The sequence below is a fragment of the Kogia breviceps genome, chromosome 5 (assembly GCF_026419965.1).
Source record: "Kogia breviceps isolate mKogBre1 chromosome 5, mKogBre1 haplotype 1, whole genome shotgun sequence".
NCBI classification, from domain to species: domain Eukaryota; kingdom Metazoa; phylum Chordata; class Mammalia; order Artiodactyla; family Physeteridae; genus Kogia; species Kogia breviceps.
The window spans coordinates 1,293,369-1,307,113 of NC_081314.1; the positions used below are offsets into that span (position 1 = coordinate 1,293,369).

The window sequence follows — 13,745 nt, forward strand, 5'->3', positions numbered from 1 at the left end:
ATGTCTTTAATATGCAAATATGTACTGCCAGTCTTGAGAAAGGCAGATTATCACATCTTCTGTAGGAAAGAAACGATCTATTAACTGGCACTGAAGATTGGATATCCTCATTAGAACAGATCAGCTGAGGTTATCCATGACCAAATTGTGTAGTTCTTTGATGCCTTTTGAGTGAAAATATGATTTGGGGAGAGGAGATTTCAAGATGTATTAATTCAGAATATTTTAGTTGTCTTACAGCCTTAGGAACAAGAAGAGTTAGCTACTTGTCTCTGTTTGCTTTGTATGGAGGACAGAACTCAAATATTATTGAAAATGAATAATTGCTCTAGTTCAGAGAAAGTTAGAAGAAATGTGCAAAACAAAAACAGTTGGTGGTCTTCCTTTTGGTCAGGCACTGTTGTAAAAGTTTCACATGTACTACATCATTTGAACCTCTCAACATCCCTGTGCAAGAGATTACGCATGTCTGTTACAGAGGAGGAAAAAGGATCTTAGGTTAGGTGACCTATATGTGGTTGCACAGCTCGTAACAAAACCAAGTCTAAAATTTAGGTGTGTTTAAGAGCTCAACTTTTTAATCCTTGGTAATATGCCATATTTTTCTTTCAGTTATAAATTTTTTTAAACATTATTTTTCCACTTTCTAGATGCCTGTCATTCTGCTGTGTTTTCCAGACACTAAATAAGACATTTCCTGTCCTCAGACAGCTTATAATCCCATTGCTAAGTTCATTAGTTCTTTTTTATAAAAATTCTTTTTTTTAAGTCTTGACACATCACATAAGCTGTGAGGTAATGGTTTTGCACTCTTAACATATATATCTATGATATATTCTATTTACCAGGTTTATAATTTGATTACATTTCTTTTGTAAAAAAATTAAAATTTTTTTTTTAAATTTCAGCACTTCAGGGAAAAGCTGCCTTCATATGGAATGCAAAAGGTAAAATGAATATACACTATGTAATTTGATTTGCAAAATGTTTAAATACATTTTTTAAAGCTCTATATCAAGAAGAAATATAAATTAATGAACCTTTCCCTAAAGGATATTCTTGGAAGTTCATTTTATTCCTTTGAATTGTTGAAGGACTTAAAAAAAAAAAAAAAACCCAGTTCTGAAATAGTTTTCCTGAAGTTTTCTCATATTTATATGTCCATGAGTTTAAAAATAGAATTTTCACTTGTAAATTGCTTTGGATAGATAACGCTTGCTCTTAATTTGAGATCAAATATTTTAATTAAAATTGGGGCACTGCTGAAAATACAGTGCTTTAATTAACATTATGTTTCCTCATACAATCACCCTATGTAGAATAATATAGTCTCCTATCCTTCTCTGACTTCTCAACCTTCCTTTATTTTTCTTTCCTTTTTTTAGCACTTACTACCACCTGACATGTGTATCTTCCCCTCCTAGCAGTGTAAGTTCTTGAGGACAGTCTGTTTTGTTCACTATGTACCTCTTGACTCAGAACAGTGCCTAACATTCTATAGTCCCCCAGTAAATATTTGTTGAATGAATGAATCACATTCTACTTCTCAGTACTTACCAGCTGTAATTTCAGTGTTCAAACTTGGAACTTGTTCTGATATATATGAGGTGGTAGAATAGATAAGAAAATTTTAAATGGTGGGTTTTCATGTTAGATTGTTTCATAGATAAAGATACCTCATGACACCTCTTTGAAGTAGTGGGATGGTTTTGTTAGTACGGTGAATATTACATTAAAAATACTCATGTTTATCTAAACCTTCTAAGAAAGAAGATCTTTCCCAAGTAGGCAGTTTTCCAGATATCTGAATTTTAGTCATTTGATTTAGGTATTTAAAACTTGTCTTTATTTTAATTATTTGAAAGGGAATCGTCTTAAATTATACTCTTCCTTGTTCTTGAAAAGAGTATACAAAACTTGTCCTGTAGACAAAGCCATATTTATAATTTATGATATAAATCCTTAATGTTCCTAGTAGTTTTTTAGGTATCAGAGGATTTGCCTTGTACTCAGTAGCCCCACATGTCACCATTCTTTTTTTTTTTTTTTGTGGTTCACGGGCCTCTCACTGCTGTGGCCCCTCCTGTTGCGGAGCACAGGCTCCGGACGCGCAGGCTCAGCGGCCTTGGCCCACGGGCCCTCCCGGACCGGGGCACGAACCCACGTCCCCTGCATCGGCAGGCGGACTCTCAACCACTGCGCCACCAGGGAAGCCCCCATTCTTTTTAATTTGTTAATTCTTATGTATGGATTTATAAGCTGTCTCTTGTTCTTATCAGTATGTTTTTCATTAACAGAGCCATGGCTCTGTTCTTTTTATAATATGGTGCTTCTTATCTCTTGAAAACTGGTAGATCCAGATATCCGAACTGCCAGCGTTGCATATAACAGACTTTTTAAAGTATTAATATGCTTGTTAAAAACAATTACCTTCAGTTCGGTAGGATTTTGGTAACTATCATTTCAGACTTAGTCAACGTGTGATGTCCTTCACTTATTTTCCCTTTTGAAATAGGAATTGGTAAATATGATCGATAACCATCAGGTAACAGTAGTAAGTGGTGAAACTGGTTGTGGAAAAACCACTCAAGTCACTCAGTTCATTTTGGATAACTACATTGAAAGAGGAAAAGGATCTGCATGCAGGATAGTTTGTACTCAGCCAAGAAGAATTAGTGCCATTTCAGTAAGTAATCTCTCACTTTTTAAAATTCCCCACTTTGTTTTCCGTTCTCCCATGTAGTCCTGCTAGAACTTACTGATTTTGAAGGTTGGGGTGATTTTTTATTAGGTTTAAGATATGTTGCTATAAAAGCAAAATTTGGTTAACAGGTACTTGGTAGTAAAGCCCCAAAACTTGACCTCTCTCTGTTAGTGATAATAGATGTTTAGGAGTTCAAGATAAATTAAAAATGCAGACAATTTTCAATATGAAACTAAAAGAACAAGAAATTGATAATGTTTATAGAATTGATTAGGAGCTTCAAATAATCTGCATCATTAGATGCTTTACATTTTACTCCTTGATTCATTCAATACTGTTTTCGGCTCTCTCTGATTGTTTTTTTTAAGTATATAAGTACACTGAGTGGTGGTAGCTGTATTTCTGACTTTTTAAAGCAATTCAGTAAGGGAATTTATCATAAAAAAATAAGGCATTGTTTCAGGTTTATCATAAGCAGGTATAAGTACATGTTTATTACAAATAACATTTTTTGTTTGTGTTTAGTTAGATGACCTAGTTAAATATGTGAGTTATATGTTCTTTAAAAATGTTTGGGGTTTCTTACAACATTCAGTGTGTATAGTACATTTATTTCAGTGTTATGTAATTCTGTGTGTAAATTTAAATTATGAAGATTTATGGTTGTATTTGTTTTTATGAAAGTACTATTTATTACATCTCTAAGTCATTTAATACAGAATCTGGTCAGGAACTGCATTACCAATTAGCATTGTTTTGTAGGAGCTACTATATACGTTTTAAACTATGATTTCTAAGAGATACTATTTTTTAAAAAGTAAAGCAGCAGTCTTTATGGGAGGACGATATTCCTAGAAATGGCATAGGTTCCTAGAATGGTGAAAAATAAACCGTTTTTGTCGTAACAGTGTTATATAGCCTGACTTAAGTTAAAAATCTAATCTTATCATTTTCACTAATATATGAATGTATATATTGACAGTAAGGAGAAATGCAAATTAGGTTATTTCTTTGCTTATTTTTCTAAGATCTGTTGGTATTTGAATGGGCAGTTTAATCAGTAGTAGAAAGTGAAGTAATGGTCCAAGTCAATTTATATGAGATAGAATGATTGAAAACTTTTCCTTCTGAAGTATTATTTCTTAAAAACTAATCATGTCATTTTCTATTTCTAACCTCATAAATCACTGTTCTGTTACTAGATGACTGTTGGTTACTTTTAGTTTTACATATCAGTGTTGGGTTATAAGATTTCATCTGTCTAGAGCTTATCTTTGGCAGCCATAACTGTAAGAACATAACCAAGAACTAGAAATTAAGCCTACCAATCTCTACGAAAAAGAAGCAAATGAAAAAAAGTATCAACATATGTTTACCCTCATTATATACAAGTTTTACAAGTTTAGATTACAATTTCCAACTTTTTTTAAAAAAGACAAAGGTAGAGAGGATTTATAGAAAGTCGCTTTGAAAATAGTTATGAGGGAGAATTTCAGAGGAAATGAGAAGTAAACATAAGAAGCAGGTAGTCTTCAGCTCTTAAGGGACACAGTTTTAGATACCTCAGATTTTAATATCTTTCTATTTTTTAAATTCTGAAAATCTAATGGATAGTGTTTCAGCAACCAGATTTTCATAGGCATTCACGATATTTACTCTAAAGGAAATGCTTTCTTTGTAACTGTACTTTATTTTAATTAAAGGTTGCAGAGAGAGTGGCTGCAGAAAGGGCAGAATCTTGTGGCAATGGTAATAGTACCGGATACCAAATTCGTCTCCAGAGGTAAAGAATGTTCACTTGTTTACAGGTAGATTTTGGTGAAACTTTGAAGTTAGAGTTTCAAAAGAAAGATCTTTCCCCTATTTTTATGCTGATTATTGCTATTAGAATTAACATTTAAAGTAACTGCAACATATGAGGCTTGCAACCCACAAAATCATTTTTTTAACCCAAATTCAGATTTGGATTGCCATTTTAAGATGTCTTTTACATTATGGAATGATTAGAAAGATAACATTTTTCCTGGGTATATGTTAGTAGACCATCACTCACCCTGAAAAGGAGTTGACCTCCTGTATATTTTGATACCACCATGCAGCCACTGACTGACTGAATTTAGTTTTGTGTCTTTAACCCCCTAATCCCATTCCACTGTATTTCTTTAGTCCTTCTCTGCAGGTCAAGATTCCATTTACCTTTTTAAATGAATTGATTTTCTAATCACTGAACAGAAGTTTAGTTCCCTAAATATTTGGTCTTTTTCTGAATGGTAGCACTTTTGCTTTTAAAAAGAAATCATTAACATTGTATCATAACAGAAATAATGTATAATGAACTTGAAGCTAGTATGTCTCATTACTGTATCGTTGTAAGGGTTCCAGTAGTTAAAATTTAAGTATGAAGTTTTTCATTAAAACTGAAAACATTTTTTATTTTTTTTTATTTTTTATTTTTATTTTTTTTATTTTTTTGCGGTACGCGGGCCTCTCACTGTCGTGGCCTCTCCCGTTGCGGAGCACAGGCTCCGGACGCGCAGGTTCAGCGGCCATGGCTCACGGGCCCAGCCGCTCCGCGGCACGTGGGATCTTCCCAGACCGGGGCACGAACCCGCGTCCCCTGCATCGGCAGGCGGACTCTCAACCACTGCGCCACCAGGGAAGCCCAGAAAACATTTTTAAAATTGAAGATATTCTTTTAAACTTTTGTGGTACTTAAGTAATTTATTAGTAAAGAAAACCAAGAATTAACGCATGTCTTCCATTCACAGTCGGTTGCCAAGGAAACAGGGTTCTATCTTATATTGTACGACAGGAATTATCCTTCAGTGGCTTCAGTCAGACCCGTGAGTATGTTTCAACTCAGGACATTTAGTTAAATGTTATCAGAAGATGTAATTATTAAATTGGATTTTATTAATTTACATAAAAGTAAAATGGTTCTGTTTTTGAATTTTGTGTTAACGAAATTTACATTTCTGCTTTAGGCATTTGTCCAGTGTTAGTCATATCGTGCTTGATGAAATCCACGAGAGAAATCTACAGTCAGATGTTTTAATGACTGTTGTTAAAGATCTTCTCAATTATCGACCTGACCTGAAAATAGTTTTGATGAGCGCAACGTTGAATGCTGAGAAATTTTCAGAATATTTTGGTGAGTAAAATTTATGGTTGTTACTTTAGAAAGTTATCACAAAGCCGTTGAATTTAGAAACTTTTTTTTAAAGAAAACTAATACAGTGCTAGGTACAAAGTAGTCAAAATAAATGTTTAGCAGTTCATTTTATTTGAATATTCATCTACCCTCTAGTCTGACAGAGAATTGGGCGTTTTTTTAAAAAAATGTTGGCATCATCTTTGTTCTTATATTGAAGACATGTAGCCTTTTGGTGCTTCCACCAGATAATTAATGGCATGAGTGAAGTCAAACCACAGATTTGAATAATTCTATAAACTTTTTTTGTGATTCTTCTGTGGCTTTTATGTAATATCACAGGCTAGGGTGGCAATTTGCTAGTAACAGTAATAACTAGCAACCACTATGGAATACCTTCAATGTGCCAGCTAGTGTATTTGGCATGTCTTCACCAGTCCTCATAATGCCTTGTGAAGTAGGTGCTGTTCTTATTTTTACAGATGAGAAAACAGCCTCAGAGTAGTTAAGTAGCTTACCCAAGGTTGCATAATTAACAGAGAGTCAAGATGATTTGAAACTAAATTTGAGGGAATTCCCTGGCAGTCCAGCCATCAGGACTCAGTGCTTTCACTTCTGGGGCCCGGGTTCAGTCCCTGGTCAGGGAACTAAGATCCCACAAGCTGCACAGAGTGGCCAAAATATAAAAAAGGAAACTAAATTTGAGTAGCTGCAGAGTACATTCTTTTAAAATTATGCCTCACTGTCTTTCCTGCTTAAATTGTTGGAGTGAGGAGGAGAAGAGGGAATTAAAATAGAATAGAACTATATTTAATGTGTTTGTATTCAGCCCAGTTGACCCTCAAAGCCTTGTGAGATTAGTTGAGCATATTATACTTTGTCTTTGTCTCTGTCTCAGTCCTTTTTGATGAGAAATCCAGAACTAACTTTGAGTAAACTTAGGCAAGTCAGAGACAAAGTTTGGTGCCACCTCAGAAACTTTGATCTGTGTCTACAGTGTTGGCCTTTGTTTACAGTGTATATGGTTTATTTTGTTCGATACAAAAAACCTAAATAGCATTTAAATAACAATACTAAGAGACTTATTTTTTAACTAATGATTCTAAAATAGTAAGCAACAGTTTAATATTTGGTTAGGTCTTGCTTTAACTCCGTTTTTTCTTTCCCTAATTCTGGATACCACAGGGGTTATGTTTCTTATGTAGATTTCACTAAAACTTAGGTTCTGATGGCACCATCTTGGCTAATGATGAAGAGAAATAGACTTAATAGGTCTTGAATCCAACTTAAAATACTCTATTTTTTGGTATTCTGGGTTACTCTGTAGAACTGTGAGATGTGTCTACAGTTTGGTAACAGTAAATCAGTACTGAGTGAACACTAGACTGCTGGTTTTATTAAATTAGGTATGGAAAAATAAGGTAGAGCTGTAAAAGTGTCAGGACCATTTTCTGAAGTTAAAACTAATGGAGTCATTGTCCTATTTACAGTCTGTTGAGTTGTGGTTTTTTTGGAACATTCAAGTACAGATTTATGTTTTATCTACCATGATAGGTAACTGTCCAATGATACATATACCTGGTTTTACTTTTCCGGTTGTGGAATATCTTTTGGAAGATATAATTGAAAAAATAAGGTAAGTAAATAATAGGAACTAAAAGAGATTAAAGGTACTAACATGTCACCATTTTGTCAAACTTTAGTCTCAGAAACGCACCCTTACAACTGTTTCAAACTCATCTCTAAAACATTGTTTTTCCTTAAATCAGGGATTCCCAAACTTGGTTGCACATTAAAATGACCTGGAGCTTCTTAAAACCCACATTCACACTTCATACCTTAATGATATTATAGAGTCTGGGCTGGTAGCCAAGCATCAGTATTGTTTAAGGACCCCTGGGCAGTAAAGTTTGGGAACCTCTGTCTTTAGGGCTGAACCTCTCTTCTGGTTCTCCTAACTGGTATTCCTTCTCTTTTGCTGCCTTTTATTCCCCACCCTTTAAATATGTCCCCCTAGAGTTCTCACTTATACTTTTCTCAGCCTTTTATGATTTCACTGTTAAATCTTTTTTCCATGACCATAGTTCCGAATTTTCAGAACTATTTTCCAATAGCTTGCAGAACTAGAGCTTCAGAAGTGAAGCTCTTCCTGAATTCTAAACTTGTTATCTAACTCTATACTCAACAGCATTGCAGTACCACAGATTTCTTGAACCCCACATTTTTCAAACAAAAATCATGATCTTATATTTGATTCCCACCATGTTTCCACCAAAAAATTAAAGCAATCTGTGTTGCTTAGTATGCCTTATTATAATGGTTACTCCTGTTATCCTCCCCCAGTTGTCTAAGCTGTAAATCAGAAGAGCTGGTATTTATCAAGCAGTTATGTACCAGGATATGTTAACTGCTTTACATGCTCAGTAACCAAACTACTCTAAGTCATTCTATATGCCATCCCACTCTCCCCCTCAAAAACCCTGAGAGGTTTCTCCTTGCACATACCTTCTCATTTTAATTTCTTCTACTTAAGGTCCTTATTATCTCTCCTGTCTTAATTAAATAGTTCCTCTCTCGGCACTGCGGTCTTCACTCTTACAACCGCTGCCATCTATTTTCCAAAGAAATCTGGTCATGTGAGCTTTCTCCCCCAGGGTATGCCCCTTGAGATTTTTTTAAAAAATTATTTATTTATGTATTTATGGCTGTGTTGGGTCTTAGTTTATGGGCAAGGGCTTTCTCTAGTTGCGGCGAGTGGGGGCCACTCTTCATCGCGGTGCGCGGGCCTCTCACTATCGCGGCCTCTCGTTGCGGAGCACAGGCTCCAGATGCGCAGCGTCAGTAGTTGTGGCTCACGGGCCCAGTTGCTCCGTGGTATGTGGGATCTTCCCAGACCAGGTTTCGAACCCATGTCCCCTGCATTGGCAGGCAGACTCTCAACCACTGCGCCACCAGGGAAGCCCGAGATTTCTTTTTGAAAACTGATTGAGGAACCTTTATTGGTTTGTCATGGCCTGTAGCAGAGCACCTCAGCTGGTATGCCCGTTATCTATCCCCTCAGCCCTGCTCATTAGCTGCTAGCAGACTTCTCAAGGAGCCGTACAAAATTATGTTAGTATTCCTTGATGAGAAAGGGCTGGGAAAGCACAGCCCCATAGGATCAGGTTTCAGTTCCTTAGCCTGTCACCCCACGGCTCTTTTACAGTCTGGCCCTGTCCTCTCTTTCTAGCGTCACGCATCCCATGGTCTGCCCATCCTAAATGTACTATTCTCCGGTCTGCCAGCTTGTGCCCTTTCTTTCATGACTGTGTGCTTTGTTAACGTGCTATTTCCTCCTTTTAGAGCTACGTTTGCCACCTTCTTCATCTTTTCATCTATAAACTGTTATGTAAGAACAATCCCAGCTTCATTGCCCATTAAGCCTTCTCTGATGCCTCTCACAGAGTGAGTTACCTTCTCAACAAGACTCCCAGAGCACTTCTGTCATATCTCTTACAACACTTATTGCCGTGTAATGTATCTTTTTATATTTGCCTCTTGCACTAGATTTCAAATTTTCAAGGTCAAGGATTTTGTCCTGTTCATCTTTGTGACTAGTGCATAGCATAGTGCCTGGCCTGTAGTAAACATCTGAAAACTATATGGGCAGATGTAGAAACATTGGTGCTGAAGGTTTTTTTTCAAGACTCCACAGCTTACTTGTTAAAGGAGAAAATCAGGAAGTGATAGTGGGAATGTGAGAACAAAGATCCTGCTGCATATTTCACAAGGAGAAAAGTCAGCTTTTGAGTGGACTTTATTTAACAAATATTTTTTAAACTTTATGGCTTGCACTGTGCACTAAGATCTGAGCATAAAACAAGTGAAAGACTCATTACACACCCTCAGAACTTATATCGAGATAAGGAGACATACAAGCTATTACTCTAAGGTGTGATTGACCTGTTCTGGGGAAGTGAGAGTACATTGGAAATGAGTTTATAAAAGCAGGGATAGGCTGGACAAGTCAGGAAAGTAGTGAAATCAGTGTAGCAAAGAGGGAAGTGTGTATGTCAGGGAGGAACATATAAAAGTGAAAGTGTGTGTTAGTCTTCCATGCTATGGTTTTATCATCAATGCTTATAAATTTGTATGCTTTCCCTCCTCAATTCCACTTTCTATGATGTATCCCATTTCCTACCATTAGCACATTTGCCAGTTTTCTAAGATAATAATAGGCAACAGTTTGACAGTAAAAACAAAGTTCCAGGGATCAGTAATCTAAAATTACATAAAGATGGATTGCTTTCTTAAGGTCCCCGTAAGGCAGGGAATGTACAAGGAATTGTAGCTAAGGGGAGTCTCTTGAAGCAAAAGGATGGTATCTGTGCACTTGTCATTCTTTAGCCAGCCTAAGAGGGGAGGTGAAGTAGGGTGGTCATTGGATAGAAGTTTTCAGCAGAGGCCTCCAGCTGTTCCTTTCCCAGAAGAAGAGCTGTGCTACAGGGAACTAGGGAAGAAAGTAGGTGAGGTATTACGGAGGGGTTGTGATTGGGTTCTTGGGGAGGGGGGTTAAAGGTTACCTCTGTTTTTGGAATTGCTGGGAAGGGAGCCAACTGTGGGTCCATCCTGCTGACTAGACTAATCTCTGTCTCAGGTTGCCCTACCTCACATTGGTGCCTCTATATGTATCGAAGACTTAGGGGAATCCTGGGTCACAGGTACTGAATAGAGAAGGGGACTGATTAATACTTTTGGGGTGTCTGCTATGTGTCAGGCACTGTGCTTTATCACTTTTTAAAAAAAATTCTCATACAATACTGTTAAAAGAATATTACTCTCTCAAATAAGGAAACTAAAGACCAGAGGTTTATACCTTGCCCAAGGTCACACAGCTAGTCAGTGGCAGAGCAAGGACATCAGTCCCATTCTGTCTGACTCACGAAGCCCATGCTCCAAATCCCCCATTCCATCTGGATGCTCTCCTCCAGCTGAACTCTGAGGGGCTTTGGGGTTAAAGTTGTAGGTTCATTTTTCTTTGTCCCTCTCTACTCCCATGCCTCTGAGAACCCACTTATGGTAGGTGACATTCTTGGGCAGATGTGCCCTCTGTGTTTAGCAGTCACTGCGGCATGGTGGAGTGAAAGCATAGCAGTGGCCTGACACGAGATTTGAATGCTGATTCTCACTCTGCTGTTAGCTGTGTCTGTGAGACTGGGCAGAGCTAAGTAGTTCTCAAGCATGGGTCTGTAGATCTCTACACTGTCTGAATCTCCTGGGGCACTAATTAAAAGTCCTGGATTAGCAGACCCCAGCCAGACCTACTGAATCCAAATCACAGTATAGGATTTAGCAGTCTATTTGACAAACTCCCCAGGGGATTCTTATGTGCACTCAGGTTTGGAAACCTCCTATATTCAAACTCTGAGTCTTCTAGGCAATCATTAACTGTTATTTTAGACTTACTAATGTTAACTTTTGATTTAAAAGCAAATTCAAACTTAAAGATGGAAGTTACTCTAGTTATTTTTAAATTTTTATTGCTGAAGATGATCTAGAGGTTTATATGCTCTGATAGAGAAGAATGCTTTTTATCTAAAATGTCATTTTATATGTTAATACTTGGCAGTAAATTTATATTTAACTAGCATTCACTAGAAAGGATAGTGAAGATGTTCTTTAAAATTTTTAAATTCTAAATGTAAAAAAGTCAAGAGATATTGAATATTAGCTAAAACCAGAGTTTCAAAAAAGTGAAGCTATTTAAGAATGTTTTTATTTTAGATATGTTCCAGAACAAAAAGAACACAGATCCCAGTTTAAGAGGGGTTTCATGCAAGGGCATGTAAATAGACAAGAAAAAGAAGAAAAAGAAGCAGTCTATAAAGAACGCTGGCCAGGTTATGTAAGGGAATTGCGAAAAAGGTAAGTCTGTTTTGTTTGAAAGTGAACACGGTGGCTAAATGACTAAAACAAAAAGCAGGATTGTCTTGATTTTATACGCATTTAAGGATAGCATTGCAAGTCTCATATTCTAGCTGAATACTATACTGATTTGACTTGTAAACACTATCATAATCCCAGTAATTCTTTCCTATTTATTGATTATGTTTTCCCATTTGCAGATTGAGTTAATTATAAGATTTTATAGCAAGTTAAACTTCAGGAAACTGTCAAGTATTTCACGGCTTTCTATTTGACTTTGACAGGTATTCTCCAAGCACTATAGATGTTATAGGAACGATGGATGATGATAAAGTTGATCTGAATTTGATTGCTGCCCTTATTCGATACATTGTTTTGGAAGAAGAGGTTAGTTTTGTTTTTAAGTTTCAAAATTGAAATATAATTTCAATTTTATTTTTGTATCAAGGCCATGAAAAAAGAAAATTTTCTTAAATGCTTTAAAAAAAGATAACCTATGGAAGAAATGGCTTTTGACACCAGAAATAGGAATTTCAAAATACCAAAAGATTTAGACATTTGACCTGTTTGAAGGAAAGACTAAACAAATGAAATGTCTGGATTATAAATCCTATTTTTAAAAAGTGAACTTATATTCTCTAGTTATAATTAGTAACTAAAGTTATCTTGAGCTAGTATAATTTTAATGAAGACTTAATTGTGCACAGAATTGTACTTAGTGTATTTTGTTATGTGATCCTTTGTAATGGTTCTTTTCCCTCCATATAGGATGGTGCAATATTGGTCTTTCTACCAGGTTGGGACAATATCAGCACTTTACATGATCTCCTGATGTCACAAGTGATGTTTAAATCAGGTATTATAGAAATGCATTTTTTTGTAATTCCAAGAGTGGTACTTGAATCATATCTAGCCTGGTTATTTTCTTTCATTTGAGCTTGGTGGTCTTAGTCCAGGTTGGGTTTTTTCAAACGTTGGATCTTATTTTTTTCTTCTTCTTTTTTTTTTTTTTCTTGGGAGTTCTACATCAGAGATGAAGATGGTAGGTATGTAGTGAAGTTCCTTATTTAGTATTATGGTGAGACTATTTTTCCTCTCTTCCTAGATTTGCCTAATAAAATTGAGTTCATAAAGTTAAGATGTTGGCTTTGAAGTTTTTGTTTTTTCACTCACTTCTGCATTTAGTTGGGCAGAAAAGAAGTTTGAATTTATCCCTTAGTCCACTGTTTCTCAGCTGACTATACAGCAGAGTCACCCATGGCACTTCTTTAAAATGCAGATACCCAGATCCCAAAATATTAGAATGTGACCTGAACATCTGAATTTTTTTTTAAAAAGTCCTTAGGTGATTCTGATTGTTTAACAGCATGTTTTGAGAGGTATACCTCTTATATCTTAGAGAAATGCATGGGAACATTTTTCTCCTATGAAATTCGGTTAAAGCTTTTTCAGGAGTCATCATTAACTTTAGCAAAGCAAATCTATTTAGTATTTTATAGTTCTGAATATACTTCCTAACCTTACTCTGTTGAAGTGCTTTTTGATACATTTTATTTTTACAGAACACTAAAAAATATTTCGATCTAATTTTATTGGCTAAAATATTTTTTATTCTTTGTTAAATCCCATCATGGTAATGCCCTCTCTATAATTAAAATTATTTATAATTATTAATAATTTAAAATTTATTAATAATTTAAAATTATTTATAATTAGAATTATTTATTCTCTAGCCAGAAAAATGTTTTTATCTGATCACCATGATTCTTCTCTAATGAAATACTGCTTTCTCTTTTCCTTGTCATTGATAATCTTTCTCTATAGGAAAAGTATAGCTGTGATTGAACTATACAACCAAATTATGTTTTTAAACAATTGGAATACTTTCTTGGCTGAACCTTCCAATTTTGGCCTCTTCTTCCCCCGTCATAAACACTATTGTGTGATCTTTTAGTTTTAAAAAATATGGGTGTGTATATATTTTCC

General features: G+C 35.7%; 1 protein-coding gene across 2 annotated transcripts in view; it reads left to right on the forward strand.

Annotated features, from left to right (window-relative positions):
* DHX36 (DEAH-box helicase 36) overlaps nt 1–13,745 on the forward strand; it is a 58,235-nt gene that overhangs the window by 15,945 nt on the left and 28,545 nt on the right. The window contains exons 4-13 of one of the 2 annotated variants that reach the window (XM_067033528.1): nt 909–947; nt 2,516–2,686; nt 4,408–4,487; nt 5,473–5,547; nt 5,689–5,855; nt 7,410–7,491; nt 9,198–9,299; nt 11,619–11,759; nt 12,044–12,146; nt 12,528–12,615. In XM_067033528.1, the coding sequence (XP_066889629.1) occupies nt 909–947; nt 2,516–2,686; nt 4,408–4,487; nt 5,473–5,547; nt 5,689–5,855; nt 7,410–7,491; nt 9,198–9,299; nt 11,619–11,759; nt 12,044–12,146; nt 12,528–12,615 (1,048 nt within the window). The remainder of the gene's footprint in view (nt 1–908; nt 948–2,515; nt 2,687–4,407; nt 4,488–5,472; nt 5,548–5,688; nt 5,856–7,409; nt 7,492–9,197; nt 9,300–11,618; nt 11,760–12,043; nt 12,147–12,527; nt 12,616–13,745) is intronic. The other variant, XM_059063635.2, reaches the window with a different exon arrangement.